The 22,907-nt window shown below is 32.6% G+C and overlaps 1 protein-coding gene across 2 annotated transcripts in view; it reads left to right on the top strand.

Moving 5' to 3' along the window:
• Liprin-gamma (liprin protein kazrin) overlaps window positions 1–20,723 on the top strand; it is a 659,192-nt gene extending 638,469 nt beyond the window's left edge. The window contains exons 15-16 of one of the 2 annotated variants that reach the window (XM_089636537.1): window positions 18,527–18,710; window positions 19,429–20,723. In XM_089636537.1, the coding sequence (XP_089492663.1) occupies window positions 18,527–18,710; window positions 19,429–19,920 (676 nt within the window). In that variant the 3' untranslated portion in view covers window positions 19,921–20,723. Of the gene's footprint in view, window positions 1–2,108; window positions 2,866–18,526; window positions 18,711–19,428 lie in introns of those variants that run through there. The other variant, XM_089636539.1, reaches the window with a different exon arrangement.
• Window positions 20,724–22,907: the final 2,184 nt, after the last annotated feature.

Genomic DNA, 22,907 nt, shown 5'->3' with positions numbered 1-22,907 from the left:
TGATGAATTATTCGAATTCCCAAAAACAAGTCGTCTAAACTTCGTAGTTATATTCATTAGTGTCATACAACTGACGAAATATCGGGTTTCCAACAACAACAAACGTCCTATTCAATTCCAGGTTCAATAAACAGTAAATATTTGTTAATTTTATTGAAAAGAAGATAATATTAATACAATCTAAAAGAAACATGAAACAGAACAAGACACAGAAAATAAAAAGATAACGGTCACAACTACGAATCGTACCCTGGATCTCATGTCTTACCGGGACAGGCGTCTTAAACACTCGACCATTGGGACCTAGTTACTGAACGTCATATTTGTCGATCTCATTTTTCGATATTGATATAAATCCTGGGTCTTCCGATTTTCTGTGTCTTGTTCTGTTTCATGTTTCATTTAGATTTATTAGTATTATCTTCTTCTTCAATGATATATTATATTGATAAATATAACCTTCAAAATAAGTTAAAAGAAAAAGTTCTTCCTATTTATTTATTCATTTTTGAAAAATTAATTAAATTTATTAGAAAATTATACAACACATAAAACCCCTCATGACTAGTAAAAAAATCGTTTGTTTTATGGAGCTTATTCTGGTGGTAATTGAAGATGTCACATTGAAAAATATGACAGGATATAACATTAATTTAGTTCAATACAGAATTATACAAAACAACAACAACGACGACAAAAAAGACTCGTGACAATAATAACTCAGGAAAAAATTATTTTTCAGTGTACTTGTGTAGTCATTTGTCATTTATTGGTAACATAAATAAATTTAATTTTCAAAACTTAATTAAAGACCATATTGACTGAATAAAAATGATTAGTACATGCTGAACAACTGAAAAAGGCATCTAATTGCGATTTTAAAAAACATTTAAAATACACTATTTGACTTACATTAATCTTTTCTCAAAAAATTTTCATTACCAATAATTGCTGGCAAGCGAAAGTTCATAATTTGTCAAAACGTTTAGCAGGAAACCCTCGGAATGGTTTGATAAATAATTAATGGTGGATTATTGTCTCATTTTATTAGATTCTAGGTACAAGTACGTAATCAATAAACAATTTGTATAATTATTTTTCTAGTATTATTATTTGTCTTTGCTTTTAACAAAGTATATTTTTTACGTGGTAAAATAATAAACAGTACGTAGGAAAAAAAATCCCTCAGGGCCTGTGTCATCTTTGGGCATGCTGTGTGAAGGTTATTTTTAAGGAAGGAAGGAAATGAAGTTCTGGGAAGGAAAAAGGAAAAAAAAAGGTGGGTAGGAATCTAGGAATCAGTGTGTCCAGAAGTGACGGAATAAATTTATTCCTCAAAAAAGAAGGGTTAAAGGGTTTACCTCAACTTGTCTCTTGCGATCTGGCCTTCCACGCAAATGGTGGATATATACGCATCCGCCACAAAGATCCAAATCACCACATTAACCTGGGCACCCCTGCAAAGTCACCAAACGTAGCGAACTCCTTGGTTGACCTATGACAGGGTTGTTGGTGTATCGGTATTCTACAAGCGATATCAGAACTGTGTGTAACATTCTACTGTTAAATGACGAAATTACACTGACGTGAATTTCACATACCAGTATTTTACTGCCAGAATTACACATGGACGGAATTACACCTATTGAAATTACACACGCCAAAAAAACACAACCTTAAAAATAACCGAACAATTGTTTTTTTTTCATACGCGAAATTTATATTCTTCGTGTGAAATTTTGTCCCTGTTTAATTTTGGCAGTGGTAATTTAGCTGGTAATTTTAATTTATTTTTAATTTTACTGGTAATTTAGCCATTACACACATCGTACGACCCTTGTTAAAATGTGATTTTAGTATTTTACAGCGAACTCACACAAGTAATGCCACACATTTTGTGAAACTTGTATGTATAAATATATAATTGGTTTTGTGTAGGTTTGTTTTTCTAATGAATGTACTAATCCGACAAATGCAAGAATATAGAAATATAATAATAATATTATATATCTCATGTACTTAATTGAAATATTATCTGATGTGTTTTGTTTAGATTGTGATTTCCTATTTTGAATGACATTGAAATGTGATAATGGGAATCCCCACAGGTACGTAATATTCTGTCAAATGGAGGAACTTCAAGCTGAGGCTGCGAGGGCCTCCGTGCTGGCCTCAAAGCACCGGTAGAGCCTTCATCCCCGCTGGACCCGAGACCTTCCAACCAACAAACTACCCTCCATTTATACATTATACAACCCTTCACTATCTGACAGACAACTTTGCAGAAACACGCACATTCACAATTATATGTATATTTCAGACAATACCATTATGATTTGATTCAAGAAGGAAGCCTCTAAAGAGTAGTGATTGCATGAACCCAATATATTATTACATTTCAGAAATAAAAAATGGGAATTAATTTAGAATAATATTGGTAATTCTTAAATTGAAATATGAGATATATAAAAATTAGGCAAAAATAATCAGGCCTCAATAGCTTAGTGGTAAGAGTGTTGTCCCGGTAAGGCAGAGGTCCTGGGTTCGATCCCCAATTGTGATATATTTTTTTCTGTTTCATGTTTCGTTTAGACTTATTAATATTATCTTTTTTTCCATAATGATTAAATTATTATCCGATGTACTTTCAATTCCATTATTGATTTTGTTAGACAACTTAATAAAACGAAAAAGTTTTTACAAGTATTTGATGTATTTTTGAAGAAGATCGATTGCTGGATTAAGGTTTATTTTCGTTCGTAAAAAAAACAATGTGATGGAATTTATGATTGACGTTTATCAGGGATAGTGAAGCTACGACAAATTTTTGGCGTTAAACACAAGTAAACTTCGAATCGTGTGTAATAATTTGAATAAGATCTCGTTCTAATAGTTGTGTTGTACTCGTTGCATACTGTGAGTTTTTAACAGCTACATTGACTCCTGCAGTAAGCGACATAGACAGAGGATGAGAGAGACAGAAGCAGCTATATAAGGCATTGTAATATGGAGTAAGGCTCTCTGTTCGCAGCTCGCAGGTAGGAACTATACTCTGTATAATACTCGTTGTTACATTAAAACATTATTATTAATCCAACCGTGTACCATTATTATAAGTGGGAATCTCGGCACAAAGATTAACAGTGGCGCAGCCGGTAGGATATATCACACTTACCTTTATTCGTTTGTGAATTTCTCTCTCATCTCTGTCGCACAGCCCGTAGAACAAAGAAGAAAACTAAAAGTTCCTTCCATACAAATTTGACGGAAAAAAAATTTTTTTTTTGCAAATTTGACGGCCTCAGTGGTTGAGATTCAAGGCTCTCGACTAGCAAACCGGAGATCGCGGGTTCAAATCGCGGCGTGCGCAAGTAAATTAATTTGTGTTATTTCACAAAATTGCGTTTAAATTAATATATAATAAATTTTCGGCACGTTCTGGAGTGGAAGATACTCTTAGTATCGCTCTGGTGTAAGACCACCGTTTAGAATTGAAACGTTGCTTGAAATGGCTTCGGCCGTGTTTGGTGACTAGATCTGAATAGCCAGGTAAACATACCCCAATTTGGGATTCCATAGTCTCTCTGGCTCTAGACAGTTTAGACTTTTGTGCGGTTTTACACTAAAAAAAATTACATAATGTTCTAACCCAACAGCTAGATGGTCTGTCTTACTTACATCGTAGATCTCCATCGCGTTTGTGTTTCTTAAACAGTTTTGTATTGGAAATTCATGCCCCGATTGTGCAATTATTTGGATCACGAAAATTGTCCACGAGTAATTTATTGTTTTCTTCTTTATTCTATGGCACAACCTTACTTATTTGCACAACTTATTTAAATTAATTAATCCTTTTTTTCTGAAAAATTCAAGAAATAGGTTCGCCATCCCTAAAGGTGTAACAAAGTTATCAATCTTAATTTTTTAAATATTATAAAGCCTGTGTGAATTTATTGTTACGCCAGCAAACAAAATGCGAAGCTTGAAGGTAAACGTTATTATTTTGATAATTCGGTATTAGTTCCAATCACTATTGGAAATGGACCCGTAACCTCTCATAACATTTTCCGAGTTCATCGTTAAACGATTTCTTATTTATTAATCCCGCCCATTGTGCTATGGTGACCCATGGAATTATAATCTTGAACCAGCGACGCCATGCATTGAACAGACAACAATGGGAAACCTTCGGATATATTATTCGCATAGAACAGACAAAGCTGGGATAAATGGGACATTCCTACATAGTAATAATATCTTAAATTTTCTTACGATTTCCGACCTGACGTTTGCAATTATCTTACATCATACTCAATCAATGCTTTTGACGTTCTTATCTACCAAAGTAATAATACCAATTTCATTAAACAAGCATTATAACATCAATATTTTCTCTAAATTATCATAAAATTAATCGTCCTATCATATTGGTAAACATAGCGTTTTATATAATTGAGTAATAAAGTAATTAACCTTGCTAACAGCTTAAGGATTGCTTAAACTATACATTAAGTGACTGAAATACTAAAAAAACACTTATAAGCATTTATGCACGTAACTTACATTAAGCTCATCTCAAATTAAGACCAAAATGGCTTACTTATAACAACATATCACCATAAAGTTAAGTAATTAAAAACGCTACTTATCTGTGCAAATTAATAATAGATTTATAATAATATTAAAAGGTTTTCATGTTTGTTTGTCTGGCGTTAACTCAACGGCTATCTAGTGATAAAAAGATTTTTAATTTTCTTGTCATAAAAATTCATACATTAGGTTTTTGTAAGAGTGTAAAAAATAATCAATACGCACCTGTAATGGGTAGATTCATTTCTATCGAATTAAATGAACTAAGTAGGTTTTTACGATTTGTAGTTATCAAAGCTAGCTTGATCAATAGTTAAAAAATGCAATTAGTTAAGGTTAAATGCGACGCTCATTATATTCTACGTGTTCGTAGATGGCGTTTATAATTTTTTTTTAAATATGCTTTTCGCAAGGTATTGCTTTACAATATTAATACAAATTAATTTTTCGAATAAATTGTTTTTTTCGTTCAAAAACTCAATTCTTTCGAAAAAGGCATACATATACAATATTGTACCGATGAATTCGATAAAATATTGTATTTGTATGTATTTCTTAAGTTTGATTGAGTTTGGTTGTTTGAGTTTGTTTGAGTTTGGTTGAGTTTGTACAGTGACAAAACTATTTATACATATTAATATTGCGTATGTACGGACACAAAAAAATAATTTGTCTAAATAGTTTTAAGTATAAATTTGAAAAAGTGTATGTTCATAAAATAATTCAGTTAACACCATCTACGAACGTGTATATTATAACGTACGTTAGGTTTACCCTTAATGTTACATAATATGCAAAAATAAGCGTTCAAGATAACTATATTTTTTCTCTAATTAAATTGGAACCAAAACCGACAAATAATGTACAATACCAATACGAATAACGAACTTATTGATGTCTTAGTAAATAGAATATTATACTTTTTTGTACATAAGTATGTGTTAGACTTTTAAAAGTAACGCTTTCATGCAGATTTTATCGTTGATTTTTAGACTCTAGGACCAAGTTCCTCTGCAGGACTATTACGTTTTAAAGTACTATGAAACTATTTCCACTTGTTTACTTTTTAACGGACCGGTTTCACTTCACAACAAACTGATAAATTTTAAAATTAAACTAGCGAATTTTTTACATCTATAATATCAGGGGTAAAAAGCTTTTGAATGCAATTTCAACGGAATTTACTAATTTCAGCTACTTTTAATGAATTATCAACTTTGCTACGAATAAACTCAAAATTTTGGTTTAAAATATTATATTTATATACGTCGGCCAACAAAGTCTAGGCAGGGCGTGTGGGTGTTGAAAATGACACCGAAACTAAAACTTTTGGTTTCAAATTTTGGGTTACGGAAACATTTATCAAAGAGAAAGCGTATTATCTAGCAGACAAAAGATCGCAAGAAGCATTGCTTTCTACCTTGATTTTTACCATTTCGGTCTGCAAGGAGCAAATTTGAACTCCGAGATATTATGCTTTCGAAGCGAGGTGACGGAGTTAGATGGTGAGTTCTCTAACCAAATTTATTATTGATGGGCCGAATTGTTTTACACCGATACCACTTTGTTCCAAAGTCAAAAACCTGATCATTTTTGCATTTAGCGTTTTGTTGATAACTTCACGTTTCTTTAGATGACATTTGTACCGTCATTGACCCAGTCTGTTTTCAATTGAATCGAAATCTGGCCAATTCGATTATGCGTTCCGTATTTGCTTTGTTAATTTCGGTTAAAAATATTCCTCTGATGGTGCTGCAAATGGGTATTACTGCTTTTTACGTTTCCATTGCGCGACCGATCGATATTTATATAATCAAACGGATCTCCGTCTTAAGACGATCGTAATACGTTACTATTCCTGGGGGACGGGCGGTTTAAAAATACCGCCTTTTTACGGACGGTATAAGCAGTTTTCTACTAACCCGTTCTTATCCCTTCATATTATCTATTGTGAGTAAGGCGGTGTATATATTATAATTAGGTATGATTAATGTTGTTTTACCCCTGAACTAGATGTTATTGATGTTCCAATCCGAAGATGCCCGTAGTGGGTGAAACCGATACAATAAGAATAATGAAAGGAAAAAAACAGTTATAAAAGTACTTTTTAATCATAATATTGCATTGGAATATCACCTCCAACAAGCATAGAAAAAAATTAGGACTACTAATTATTAATAATATATCAATTTTAATCTTTTTTTGTGGTAAACTAATGTTTATAAAACACCGTTTTTTATGCATAGCACAAATGATAACAAATTATTATAAGCAATAATTATTCGGCTGAAATACCCATACAAATTGAAAAATCTCCCGAGTGAAAATAAATGCCGCCGACGGGAATTGAACCCGTAGTCTTCTGATTGCAGATCAGCTACTCCAAACCACTAAGCGGGTTTGGAAAAAGCCGACGTAGCTTATAATATTTTGTTATCAATTTTAACAGAATTTTGTTTAACTTAAAGATAAATGCTCAATAATTTTGTATTGTACCACCGTTGAAAATATACTACTCTTTATAAAATCAGTAAATTAATGTTTTTTTTTTTGCTTATTCATATTAATATATAGTAATCATTCCAAAACTTGCGTAAATTAAAGGTCACTTGTATATTCCATTTAGGGGCAACTTAAGTATTGAGCGTGTCAAATTAACTTATATTAAAAATGTCGATTGTAATGTTAGACTTAAGAATTGTAAAGTTTCCTATTAAAAGGGTTGAGTTTTAAAACATGTTTCTTCAGAACAATAACTATCTTTAATTGTGTATATTACGGTGCTTTGTAAAATATGTAACTAGCTGTTGGAGAAAAGGAAATAAATAATTTGGATACTTTGGATTTAATTTCATTTTACTGTTTCTGAATGCATGACAAAATACTTGAAATTTGTAATTTGATTTAAAATATTTGTTACGAACTTTAAGATTTTTTATGATTAAATATTTATCACTTAATTTATGATTATAATATATTTACTAACGTATGTAGCATGTCTATTATCTGTAAGTGGTCCCAACAAGAATTCGCGAAATATCCTGATTTTAAAAATTTGCATTAGTTACCTAACGTCAATAACAGAAGAATATCAAGTCAAGTTTCTAAATAAAAAATTTTATTGTTCTCTAAATGTAGTATTACGTCCACCACTGATGCCCTATTCATATTGGGTCTGAAAAATATCTGAAAGGTGTATTTTCCTAGCCAACGGCAGCCTCCTAAAATGCTACTTATTATGTCATCATTATTGCCAGAACTTGTCAATAGCTAGAAAATAACGCTCGGAGCTTTTTTCACAGAAATGAGCATAGCTAAAAAAATATGCCGGCAGCTTTTATGCTTGCAATGTGAACCGTGATGCAAAATGTTAAAATTCAGTAACGGTCCGGAAGTTTTCAGCTGCGCTTCCCTATACTGAAAGAATCCTTAAAATCTCACAAAAAACTCAAATTTTTCAAAGAAAAAATTTTTTTTTTCAGCTACAACAACATCATTTATGTCGTATTTTCCAATCTTACCCCTAGTTCACTGAAAACTCACGGACCACCACTGTTATACCAATCGTCAAACATCTATACAGATAACAAAATCAAAATCGGAGATGAAGGGTATATAGTGGTTACCTAGATAAAAATAATATTTTGTTTTAAAATAAGAAATGGGAAGGTTCATATATACAAATGGCTATTTAAATTTACAAAAATTAGGATATTGTATTATTTAAAAAAATAATTTCACAAAGCTCGGGAGGTGATTCTATTTGATGGTAAAAGTAAATAGATAAATAACTTTCTTCGAAATTCCATTGTTTTTTTTTCTCATACAAAAAAAATCTAACAAAAATATTTATTATTCCATGCAAAAAATTAAAGTTTTTACATGAAAACTTTCTTACAACGTTGGAATTTCGAAAAAAGATTTTATATTTTTTACTTTTAACATCATGTAAATTCATCTCCCAAAGTTAGTGCACTTGACCCCGGACAACCTGTTTATACTGATGATTTCTCACAGGAACAATTGAACTAACTTCAAATTAATATTGTTTATGAAATTGTTACCCCATAATACTACGTATTATTCGTTGATAGGATAGGATGTAATGTTTATGTGCATATCTTAGCCCATCCCCTTGGCATGCAGATTTTCCCCGGCAGATCTATCCTATGTGTGGTACAACCATGCATCACCCATAGAGCCGTCATTCCGGCGAGACAACGGCTTCCCAGGGCAACTAGGTCTCCTCCCTGTGCCTAAAGATATACAGAATACAGCGTGTAACACTGGGAGAGTCATCTCATAAGAGCAGTTAAAATTTCATACAAAATTCGGGTTTTGAGGAACGGCTATACAGCCTTTTTTATAAGTAGCTTAATTTTGAATTTGTGGCCAAAATACTCAATAAACTGATTTTTTTTAAATCAAAATGTATAAAAAATATACTGTTTAATACTTTTTAGTTTAGTACGGCTGGGAACTATTTTATTTATTTGTGTTTTAAATTAAATTATAAAATATTAGCTATTAACGATTTAGATTTTTCACGATTTTACTTTACTTTTTTTTTACAATGTTTTGTTTTCTTAAGTAGATTGGGCTAGTTGGTTTTTGAAATAGTTATTATTAACTCACCAATAATTGCGTCTTAAATCATTAAATAATTAAATTGACTTATATTTTATAAAAACACAAATAAATTAAAAACTCACATCCGCACTAGATATATGCTTTTGGGTTCCATGATAACTCAACACAGTGACAATTCGACATACTTTTAAAAAGTGATATAAAGTCATTAGAAACGATGAAAAAAAATTGAACGTAGCCTAACCTCACCTAACCTACTAAACCCAGTTAATAAAGTTTTTGTTTCATCACTTTCCATGACTTTATATAACTTTTTAAAGATGTGATGGTTTATCCGGTCACTATGCTTTTGATAGTAAAAAATATTTTCAGTTTAGTTAGGTATTTTGACCTCAAATCCAAAATTAAGTTATGTAGGAAAAAAAGACGGAAAGTATTTATTTTACTATCCAGCGCAGTATCTAAAAGGTTTTTTTCAATATTATACAGTTTAGATTTCAAAGTTCTCTTAAAAGTCTGAACTTGAATTCCTCGGTGAATTAAGAAGTCAGGGATACCCACGGAATATATGGAACGATTAAGCGAGTGAAATACTTGAGTGGGGTCGTGACAATATTATTTAATGTGGCACCTCAAAAGAGCCCCCTGCCTGTGCTGTGTACTGCAAGCGAAACTATATTGCCATCGGGTTAGGTGATCCTTTGAGGCGGGTTAAGGAAGGGACTCAAGAAAGAGATTTATTAATGCGGGTCTTGAAGGGACTCGAACTAAAATAAAACGGAACAACGAATTAAACGCCACGTTCTTATTTCACAGCGTCACTTAATTCAACTGTGAACGGTTTAGACCTTATGACGTAATGCGCATTATTCTATTACTTACTCACTCGCTTGTTGACAAGACCAAGTACGGAGTCAGTGCTGTCACTATGTTCACTGCTTAAAATAATCAAATAACTCTGTTTGTAATATACTTGCGGTGAAACAAGAGTATCAACAACAATCGCCACCATTTGTTAACTGTTGTTGCTCGATGGCACTGACTTGATCACGTGACACTTCAAAACCCGTCGCGTACCAAGGCCTGTTCTGTAGCTGGCTTTATTTGTTTAGGCCGAGATTTGTTCGTTATATTTGTTTTAAAAAATGAAGTGAACATAACTCTAGAGTGGTTTATATGCTGATTCAAGTTTTGAAGGCAAGTAAATACTAGTAACCTCTTTATCCTTACAGTGTTACACCCTGTATAAATATATACAGCCCTTAGTAATTCAGCCTTATTCTCCTGGGCTGTAAGCCACCACGTATATCACGTGTACGTGACACGGGCTAGTTGCATCCTGTCTCGAAGTCCATCCATTCTAGACTATTGAATCGATCCAGTTCACAGTCTCTCATCTCACGTTCAACCACTTTCATATTCTATTATAACAGATCGATATCAAAAATATAATCGATATATTTTTTTTAATTTTACAACATACAGAGTGACCATCATGTAAAATCACCCCCCTGAAGTTAGCGCACTTTGCCCCCGGACATCTTGTATATTATGCTGTAAGATTTTCGGCTAAATTATGTACCCAATTACGTGAATGATGCTTTCTTATGTTATTTTTTAACGGCTTTTCATACTAGCTAACAATTTTTGTAAAAATATTACGCAACCGATTAAATCGAAGATCTACGCCATAAATAAATCTGAATTAATAGTAGCAGAGCTTCTACCCTAACATAATTACATTTTGATTCAGTTCCTTTGTTTTAACTTCTATTTTATATTTGCCTTATACCTTATAATGAAAGTGTTACTTTCTTCGTACTTTAGTGCATTGAATTGTTCATATTAGAGTTAGGTAAAAGAATTTTGTAGGTTGTATGGAATGCCGTTAATTAGTATTTATTTATTTATCGAAAAGAAATCGTGGTGGATAATTTATTTTTATTCTGCCACGAATAGATAAATGAACAGTTTTTAATATAATTATTTAAACGGTAGTGTTTCCATGTGAAAAGTCTTTGGAATTATCGATCGGTTTAATCGGCGTAATCAATTATTTTCCATCGAAGCACAAAAGAGATAACTTTCATGAATGTTTTGTAATATTCCAACATCAATTATTTTAAATGTCGATTATTGTTATAACGTTATGACTTATGTTCGTGTCATATGTAGGAATAATATGATATACAATATCTATTGTTTATTTGATAGTAGACTTATATTTCATTACAGTAATGTATATATTATTAAAAGCTCTGACTTCCAATTAGTTTGCCCAAAAGAATCAAAGTTTAATGAACCTATGCATAGAAATATTCAACTTTAAAAATAAAGTTACCTTGATAAATAAATGTGTATTATAGAAAACGATAATTGTGTGTGATACCTGCATACATAATATTGTATTATGATTACAATTAATTAATGTTCATGCTTTTTATATGTATAATTTTAGACATATATATTTTAGAATTACAAAAACATGTCTTTTTTATCCATAATTAATGAAACTTTGTCAAATATTTGAGTATTTATTTTAAAATGATTGTTAACTTAATAAATTTTCATTCGTGGATTCGATTAAATCAATTTTAAATTTGTTTTAAATTGACACACATCTAACCCTTAAATGCATCTTGTGAAAGAAGTACAACCTACCATTATATACGAGTATATATATATTATATTATTCTCGATTCAAAATATCACCATACTACATTGTTTTACAGAAAAAACTATGAAAAATGATTGTTTTTTTTATAATGTGTTTTTACGTATTTTTTATATTATTTTCCATAATTTTCCGAATGTCACATTACACAATTTTTTAAAGTGTTTTGTGTATATGCGAATGTTCGAATCTTGCCATTTACGAAAACAAACTAGCTACGCTTGGGACGTGAGTTGACGTTGGCTGCGTCAATTCCTCGGTAGGATAAGTCCTCTATCACAACACAAGTAATATTTTCCGCTTACTGCGGTGGTAGTAGGAGATTTTCAAATATTGTCAGGTTATTAGTAACCCAGGAATGTTTGTCTTCTATAAAAATATTATACAAATGAATCACACATTTTTTGGCTGCGTTTATGATTTATTTCATTATTACATTTTCCTGAAAACATGATCATCATGATTCACAAACATATGAAAAATGGAAAATAATAATGATTGAGATATTTATAATATTTTTCTTCTGTCATCTGAACACACACATAAACAAATTTCAAATATAAAAATCATGCATTTAAGGATTTGAAAACATAACAAAACCACACCCCCTCCCTGTCACCACCAATATAGCAGAAAAATGGTAAATACCTACGTCTATAATGTTATTTATATTTATTTGTTTACATTTAATAATACTTTAACAAAACGCACTTTAAAGTGTTTTGCACAAGCATAGATGTGAAAAGCTTTACTAAGTGAATGCCTCTGGGAGTCATGCAAATCTTCACCTCTTTATTCTTATTCTTTGTCTCTTCATGTTATTATGTTTATCAACTATGTATGCATCTTTGTTTAGTTGTCATATATCCATCATCATTATTATTTTTAACACTTTCTTTCTCGGTTGTTTCAAATTTTAACTTATCGATGTTAGATGTTTCATAGAAGCTTTATGGCCCTGTCGCTGAAAGCTCTGTTGTAACCTCTTCTTGTTTCTGATAATACTTATGTCGTTTATGTGAAAGAGGGAGAGGTTACAATGGAGATATCGGCGGTGTTCCTTTACTACAGTTGTTGTTGCATGAAGTGTCTTTCTATAATAGTGTTGTATTTAAACAAATTCTATTTTATGGAACTTGATGTATGTGTTAAATATTGCCCTTTAAAACAATAGCAGATGATGCCCATTTGTGTAATATAACCTTACTAGCCTTGCCTAGCCTCGAGTCGCGTCGCGTCACCTCGATTACACTTGGTCCCGTGCCGGTTTTTTATGCACGAATCAAAGAACGTTAGAACCGAAAACGTGCACATCTACTCTAGTACATAACTGATTCATTCAAAGCAACAGCTGCGCGATACGGAAGTAAAGAGGTAACTCTCAGACGCCCTCACCTCGTTAAAAGTCTCGTCAATTGATGTCTCACGGAGTCCCCTGAGAGTGCAGAGCAAACATGAAAGTTATCGAATTCGTCAGAAAAATATCATAAATTACTTGCAATCTCCTTTTTCATTCAGGTAATTGAGTAGTCCGAGTTAAAAAGTCACATTTTAACTCGGACTAATCGAGCATTTTGTTTGTTACGTTCCGGTTCCGGTCATGATGGTCGCCGTGTTGGATACTACACTTTTATACCGCCAGAATTCGCATGATCGTGGTTCCTACAACGAACTGTCAAATTGGAACAATCAATATTCATATACCTACCGGCCTGAAGAAATTTGAAATAAGAATGTTCATTTAGATGGTAACATTTCTCTGAAAAAATTGTGTAATTTCTTATTGAATTTTTTTTTTTAATTTACCTCAAATATCTACGGTTTTTAATTAATGGAGGTATTTAAGCACAAATCTTATGATTTCAGGGGAAATTTTGGTTTGATTTATTAAATAAGAAAATATTAGAAACACAGGACGCGAGGTTTACTGTTTATAGAACTAATACTAGTAGTTTTATCTGTACGCAACTCTGCTTTTGCCTAAAACCTGGACTAGACTGTCTGCAGTTTCGAATTGAAACTAACTTTAGCTAAAGAATTCCATTTATATATTACCTATTGGAACACTCGTAAAGATTTCAGCTACTCTCATTTTTCCATTATTCCGTGCATTTCCCACAAGCAGCTTAGACCAACGACAAATCGCTTCCACCGTTCGCCAAGGCTTAGCTTTTTCTGCCATTTCCATTCCCCGAAGGCTCCTCCGTTACCTTCTTCTATACACTTCTTCCCTTTCACCTTCCTGACTTATTTCCTCGGATCGGCTGGTTATGCCTTTGAAAGGTCGCGGATGTCCGGAGCGCATATACTGCAGAATATCTATCTACGTCGTTTGCTTCTTTTATGCGGAGGATATTATCTCCGGCTCTGAGAAGATTAAACATTATTGCTAATGGCAATGGCTAATACTTGCTGACCCGTATCATTGCATAGAATTGCACAAAATGATAGCATTTATGACCAAGTTTCAGATATTACGTAGGATTTTACTGAATAGGAATGATGGATTCGAACATCCAATTTTCTATATACATAGTTTCGGAATTGTTTCAGCTTAATTACGAGTAGTACAAGAAGTAGTAGTATTTACGTCGGGAGAGATGGAAAACATGCGCTTAAATTCATATTTGATAAAAAAACTTTTATAAGCCTTATAAAATTGTCGTTAGAATTGATGTCATATTTAATCTTGTTATTTGTTAGTATGATGCGACGTTTGCCGGAAGATTTCGCTTTTATCTAAATAAGCACAAATAATTTAAATAATCGAAACTAATAACATAAGAACCTAAAATGTAATTCCCCCGACGTAAATAGTTGTTTATTGTAGTACTTAATTTTGTTGAAACGATGTGTTATTTCAATAATTTAGGCGTAGGTGCTTCGAAGAAAGCGAAGTATGAAAATTTTGAAATTTTCAAAATAAAATCAGTATTTGAATTTGAAAAATACCCCAACGGTAACTTTTGATATCATGAAAATTGCTGAGCTTCGTTTGTCTGAAATTTCTTTGCTAGCGAAACTATTTGCAGCTGACAACGTCATTTACTTCACGACCTTTCGAGCTTTTAAATTTCCGTTAATTTGTCTGTCGAAAATTTAAAACATGGAGCCATGAGTACTGTTTGTTCCATATTTTTCAATGTATTATCAATAATAAAAATGATTTCAGCACATAGTAAAATATAGTTTATTATTTTTAAACCATTTTAAAGAGAGACAAACATTCTTAGTTTACGAATAACCTGACAATCTTTTTGAGTTTTTTTTCCCTGTCAACATATAAACTGTCGAGTTTATGATAATACTAAGAGGATTTTAACATTTTATTTTTTTTACGGAGATTCCAAAAAAACTTGAAGACCTACAAGGAATCAAATTATTCCGGAAATTGAAAAGTCACCGTTGAGCAATATCAAAAGCGGGTAAAGTGGGTGGAATCAGAATTCAGTCGGCATATATACTTCAGATAACTAAATAGTGGCACACATCGAGCGCTCAATAATTGGCTCGTTGGGGAATATAACGTTGTATTGGAGCAATGATAGGTACAAGTAAATATTACACATATCATTAGTCTACGTTACGCCTTTCCGTTTATATTATAATTGGCCCCCGTATTTCGCTACGCCAATAAGGTTCTATGTACCCCCAATCGGCCCCGTATAAACTTCATACCGTAATCCTGATTAATTTATTGTTCAAAAGCCGATACCGTAATAATGACGAATTTTCATGCTTTAAGACCTCCGTGCATAAAGGGACCTTCAAAACGGTTAGAGATCCCATTATATTATTAGATCCCGTGATATTCACGGCTTTGTGCCGTGAAATTAATCCCAACATATTTCTGGCGACAATGCAATGCCATCTATTGTAATGCTGGGATATATTCCCTAAAGGTAACTTACACTAAGTGCCACCTCAGGTAGCAGAGATGAGAAGACTAATTACACAAGAAATATCGCTTCTACTTCTTGGGGATAATAATATATTACCTACTAACTACTTACTACCTATTAAGTAAGGGAAGCGAATTCCAATTTGAACCACCTAAAGATATTTGACCTGATAACAGGTTAATCAATTAAATATTACTTATTCTCGTTTTTTTTTGTGATTTTCAGCAATCATCTTGATTTTTTAATTAAAACATGTTCACATTTTTATTTCAAATGCCTCTGAATTGTTATTTGTTTTGTTCATCGCCTCAAAAAAATTTTTTTAAGAATTTGAGACACCTTTATGATATGATCGTTTTCATTTTATTCGGTGAAAATATTTTATCTAGGGTATACCTTTGAATGGGTATGCCATAATGCCTCGTCGTAATTCTGTGTTGAAAGAAAGATTTAATAATTCAAACATTAATAACAACAAATATTATTGTGCCATTTCGACAACACCTCGAAACCATTCTAATAAATCTTCGAACTGAATAAATTTAAATATATCGATGATCTCCGAATTTCAAATATTATGTTTTCATAAACTACGGATTGAAATAAAATAATAATCTAGAACTCAATAATTCCTAAATCAACAAATAGCTAAAATGATAACTATACAAATACAATGCATTGACAAATAAGACGACCACCAAACGAGATGGATTATTTATAAATAATAATAATGCTTCATTGTGCTTACGTTCAATTCGACTAATTATTTTAGGGTAGCAAATAGGTCCCATCAATATGCGTCTAGTCTAGATACAATATATGTCTAGATTAAAAGCATGAATAAGTGTTAGAGCATGACTGCGGTTGTATAAAAAATATTGATGCAATTTATTAAAAAAAGTTTGAGAAATGTATACTACTATACAAATTCTCCAATATTTCATACACATTTAAAATAGATTACGTAATTGCACAATGAACTAAACATTTATAAGAACGGATTTGAATTGAAATAGATTTGTGGGGTATTGAGGCCACCAAGTCTTGTTGTACTCCTCCTTTTGAGACCACTTTTCAAGCATCCTTGCAGAGCCCATCTTCGGGGCAGATGTGAATCGTTAACTCAAAAAGATGGGCGGAGTTCTATTAATATTAGCTATACAATACCATTGATATAATAACTAATTTGTTGATGCTCAATACTCCAGAAGTCAAACGACAAAATACACTTTATTGGTCGTGATAGTCTCAAATCATCTCTAGGTACCTACTTATCTGAAATGGACTGATTTATATAATCTATGATTTATATTTTGTATAAATTTGTACATCAAGCGGCTCTTGAAACGCGGTACCTACTTTAATATTGCATGCACAATTTATAATATTCAATAAATTGGGCTGAGATTTTTTTTTGGTATTGGTAAGAAAAGCTAGCTCCATAGATAATTTAATTATTCTATATTATATTATTAGATAATAATTAGGTACCTACTTACTTCCAATTTCATAATGGGAGATATCTTAGTGCCTAGTCAATATCGCTTTAACTGTTTCATTTCTGTGTCTACATCTGTCTATCTATCATTCGTGTTATCTTTTTTATGTTCTTTTCAGTATTTTCTTCTTCCTTTGCGTCGATGTTTAGTGTAAAATTTACTAAGTATGTTCTATCCACCAACAGCTAAGCAAGAACACAATGCTGGAATGTCTCACAATGTCATCAATGTTTTATTATTATTATATTAAAAGCTTTCTTAGATAAAGTATAGATTTCAGCTGCGAAAAAAATGTTAAAAATTAGGTACCTACTCCATAGTTGTTAACTAACCTAACCTAACCCAACCCAACCATGCAATGTCACTTAGGGAGCAGTTAATAGCTGATTCATAAACAGGGCAATAAATAGTGCGCCCCACAGAATATATTTTTGTGATATATATTTATATACTTCCTTATTGAAAAGGGGATTATGAAATGGCAACCCTGGGATATTTTTTTATAACAGACAACTACTTATAGTTCATTGCCAAGTAATGACGTGAGTTATTTATTTATGGTAATAACACTGGCAGCTCGTGTACTTTATCAAAGGAAGCTTTTAATCCATAGATATAGATTTGTGTAGGATTTTAAAATAATAATTGTACAAAGCTAAATAATTGTTTTTTTTTTTGATATTTTTTATCACAAAATACCAGCAACAGCAACTACCAACACTACAATCATCGTTCTATTACGACTTTTTTTTCGTTTGTAAAAAGTGATTACCTTTCATTTCTGTCAACGGTTTTCCTTCCACTTTATCACAGGAAAGCATTGAATGCACTCCAATGTTGAGATCTAATACACAATTCTTATTACTTGATTCCAATTAAAACTGCGCTCGCTCACATAAAAAAACACTCCACATTGCAAAAAATATATTTCTCCACAAAATACAGATGTAAATATGTATACACATACATTCCACCACTAACTTAAGATTGAAACTATAACTGCCAAAAGAATTCATTCTACAAGCCATCACTACAATAAAATTAATACAAACTAACCTGATATGATATAGTTATGCCACTGAGAGTTTTGTTGCAACAAGTTTGTTACATTGAGAGAGGCTACAACGGAGCTATCAGTGGCATGCTTATATCAAACTATTTTGCAATTAATAATTGATTTTCTTTATTTTTCCATGTTTTCTAATCTCGATGTTGGCATGCCTGATTGAACTTTATTATTTCTTGATTTAATGTGGTTATGTTTGTGTCAGGATGTCTCTGGGAGCCCTACCGACCCGTCGCAGCCGTCCCCCGGCGCCCTTGGGACCCCCACCGCCCCCTCCACCCAACTCTAACACCACTTCTGCTTTACAAACACACACACCGCCCACTCGCCACCACTGGAAGTCTTTGGCCAGACTGGAAATGGGAGAGATGACAGCCAAGAACATAAAGGTAACTAGATAGAATTTACTTAACTGCTAATTACTTATTGATATTGAGTTATAAAAACTTTAATTTTGGGAGTTAGTGAAAATCATTTAGAAATAAATAAAATCATTGTTTACCACCCCTGATACCCCAAAAATTCTACCCTTGGGAGAAGTTATATGTACCATAGTTTAAGTAAAAATTATACCATTCTGAAGATGGCAATGACAAAATACAATAAATGGAAGATAGTCGTGATGGGCTGAAATCGGTTACGACGGTCATAAATTAAAAGGTAAATTCTAAATAATAAATCATTTCGTAAAATACCGTCTTAAAAAAAAAGATTTTTTTCTCCTTTGAGCAATCTTGCAAAAAAAAATAGAAAAAGGCGTAGTATTTTCTTGTAACTTGTAACTACTGTTCAAACGTCAGTATCTCCGTCTCTGTAAAATCTACAAAAGTATCATTTACACAGCAGATATAGAAGAGATTGGAGATACCAAAAAGACAATGGGAGCAAAAAGAGCTTGTGTTCTTTTAAGTTGTTATTGCATCCAGCTTCTCAATTTAGGGACTGTACAAATTGTAGGTAGTTAGGTACCTAAATGTCTGTACATAACACTCTTGTATTTGTTAAAATGAATTAGGTAATATTTTTTTTAAATCTAAAAAAATCAATTTCTCTTCATCCAATCATTCGAAAAAATCACTGAAGAATAATTTTAATTTATGTTTCTAGGGCTCCATAACCCGTGCTTTCGGCCTGAAGTCAAAGCAGGACAAGACCTCCCCCTCCAGTTCCAGCGAGAGCTCCAGTGTCATCAGCCGCTGGAGCCGCCCCTCCCCTCCCCGCACCCGCTCCTACGTCAGCATCGGCCACCCCATTGGGGGGCACCCGCCCTACTCCTCCCTAGACTACGACTCCACTTACGAGTCACCGCAGTCCATCTACGACTCGCCTTTAAACTGCAACCAGCCACAGCTGCAATACAGAGTCAGCTCTCAACAGAGCATCAACAGCAACATTTACAGCAACGGATCGCATTGCTTCGATATATCAGAGCTGGAAAGCGTTTCACACCGAACATACTCTCAACGAAGCGTTAACTCCCACAGAGTCAGCTCACCTTTACCAATTCACGAGGAAGCTGATAACCCACACAAACAGAAGAAACACAGGAGGGTTAAGAGCATCGGCGATATTGAAGCAGCGGCAACACTGCCTGCATAATTTCCACGTCGAACTTTCACATCACCTAGATAGAATTTTACTAAATTAATCAAATTAGAATATTTGGTATTTTTTGCGCATGTTCAGCATATAGATATTAAAATGTAACCAAGATTTGTTTCAATTAGAAACTAGATAGTGTTATTATCATTACATAATATCAACATTACTGCGGAGTGGAAAACTATCGTCGAATAAAACGAGGATGAAATATATTAATCCAAATGACCAGACTCAAATAAGTGACCAAGTTTTATAGTGTATGAACTAATATTATAACATAATACAACTGTGCTATATTCCAAAAAATATTTTTATTAATTTGTGATATAAAAAATATAAATGTCGTGCTGTGATTGTGCTTTTTAAATTTGTACATTCGTCGTTGTTGTTTTTGGTAATGAATTATTTTCATTTAAACTATAATCTTCGTGGCAATATCTTCATAATGCAATTGTCGATCAAAGCAAAATAAATGGGCAATTAGTTGAATTTTTTAGAAGTTAATATTGATTTAGGATAAAATAATTTGAAATAATCACGGTAATAAAGTTTCTAAGTGTAACACTGATATACCATGCGTACTCAACTGTATTCAATTTGTCAGTTGTGTGAATATCATATTTATTAATTCATGTTTCTAGAAAGTTAAGACATCCTCATGTACAAGGACCGGTCATATCGTAGACGCAATAGTTTTGTGTCATAGTGTCAAAATCATTAAATCAATTAGAATAATCAGATTCATTTATCCAACTTATTTATCCAAATAACCACATAATTACTAATGCCATGTACCAACTACTAGTCATTGTGCAATTTTGCAAACTATAAACCAATAAAATTCTTATTTATGTATTTATTAAATAAATTGTTTTCGATGTAACCTAAGAAAGTTGTTTTATTTCAATAAATTAATCACTTGTCCCTGAATATATTTTCCATGTTGAGCTAATTTTAGTCAAATAGTGTCAACTTATCCTTTGATGTTATTCTACCCGTCTCGCCACTCATATTTTTTTCTTTCTTTTGAAATATTTTGTGTTTGCATGTATTTTTTATGTTTGCTTCACTTAAATGTGAATTGTTAACCTCAACATAGGCTTACTCCTAGTGAGGTTGATTTTTATGAGAAATAACATGTAAAGTGAGATGCAATAAATAAATTCTACTATCCCATTCTATCTTGTGCTTATAGAAAAACCATCAATAACTCGCACGTCGGACGCCTGATAAATATAATTCTGCAATATACATAACGTCAGAGTTGTGAGGATTGCATTGTCTATGTTCCTGATGTTTTTGGGATTTCTATGGTGTGACTGTCAAACAGACAACAGTTATTCGTTATTCAAAACAGAAATGGCTGCGGGACATATTACAAATTGCCAAAAGCAACTCTTAATTGAGCTTGTAAGCTCCGATAAAGACTTAGTAAGTGGGAAATTTTCACCCACTTTTACATTTGCGGAATCCGTGCGGTAAAACAAAAATTGACAGCTAGACTAGATTTTGACAGCCAATTCCATAGAAACGCCAACAACCTACCACTCGCTGCCCTGTTTCTACTGGTTATACCCAGTAGTTGTTGTGTGGAATGACTTTTAACGTTTGGCGTCGAAGTATGTACCTTCGACCAATTTCGGGAATAGCAACGACGACCAACGTACGTACTTTCGACGGCGATTACGAGCGCCCTCGATTCAGGAATAGAGCCCCTGGTCTTACTTTTTCAATAAGTATCTAGACTTTATTTTTATTCTTTTTTTTCCCAACAATTTTACTTACGTTTTTAGAAAAACAAAATTTACAAAAGTTTAAAAAAATACTGAACGTTATAGATTTTTGTTTGTACTCACATCAAATGTAAAGCAGAATGTCAATTTTTTAAGCATTTAGTATAAAATTATTTTAAAGTATTTATTTATTGTTATTATGTTTAAGTTGTAGAACTCCATTTTATTTTTTTATATATTCAATAATATTTTTATTGGGTTTATAAAAACAGTTTATTTTTAAACAAGTTCTGCTGTGTAATTATTATTACGCGTGACAGCTGTTTCACACGTACAAAATAAAGGCCGTAAACTGAATCTTTTAGAACAGTTAGAAATTAACAAAAACTCTAATAATCCGAAAGCAATTCGAATTAATGAACAAACAAATATAATTAGTTCACCCCTACTAGATATCTTCAAACCTAGTGCAAATATGAGTGCACTATGAAGTACTTAATTATGCTATTAAAATAACCCTATGAGTCATCGTTTGGGAATAACTAACATAAAGACATTCAGTCAAATTTAAACATTACACTAATAGGGGAAACTTTACTGGGGTAATAACCATTAATAATTTCTAACATTTTACTCAGAAATCAATTAAGAAATCAGTAATTGAAATTAAAATACCTACCTAGAAATAATATAAATGTATCGTCTGTAAGTGGGCTACCCACAGTTTGATAAGGGCGAAACAGCTGTCACGCGTAATAATAATTACACAGCAGAACTTGTTTAAAAATAAACTGTTTTTATAAACCCAATAACAATGTTATTGAATATATAAAAAATAAAAAATAAATTAAAGTATTTAATTATAATCCACTACAAAGTAGAGATGAGTAGGTTCTGGGTGCTTCCTTTTAAAAGAACGCGAGTTCTAGGAGTGGGTCCGGGTTCCGTGTTCTTGAATACGAAGTGGGTACTGGGTTCTGTGGCGGGTGCCGGTGATATCCCTGGTTCTCCAGTGAGATGCTCTACGCAGTAGGGTAGATGAATGTTGGCTAATTCCTCAGTGGACACCGTGATGTAAGTGAATGTTGGCAAATTCCTCTGTGGACACCGTGATGTAGATGAATGTTGGCAAATTCCTCCATGGACACCGTGATGTAGATGAATGTTGGCTAATTCCTCAGTGGACACCGTGATGTAAGTGAATGTTGGCAAATTCCTCCGTGGACACCGTGATGTAGATGAATGTTGGCA

Source organism: Hesperophylax consimilis, chromosome 10, assembly GCF_061612785.1.
Source record: "Hesperophylax consimilis isolate HC1 chromosome 10, BYU_Hcon_1.0, whole genome shotgun sequence".
Classification (NCBI taxonomy): Eukaryota; Metazoa; Arthropoda; class Insecta; order Trichoptera; family Limnephilidae; genus Hesperophylax; species Hesperophylax consimilis.
This window is presented reverse-complemented; position numbering and strand designations above follow the sequence as displayed.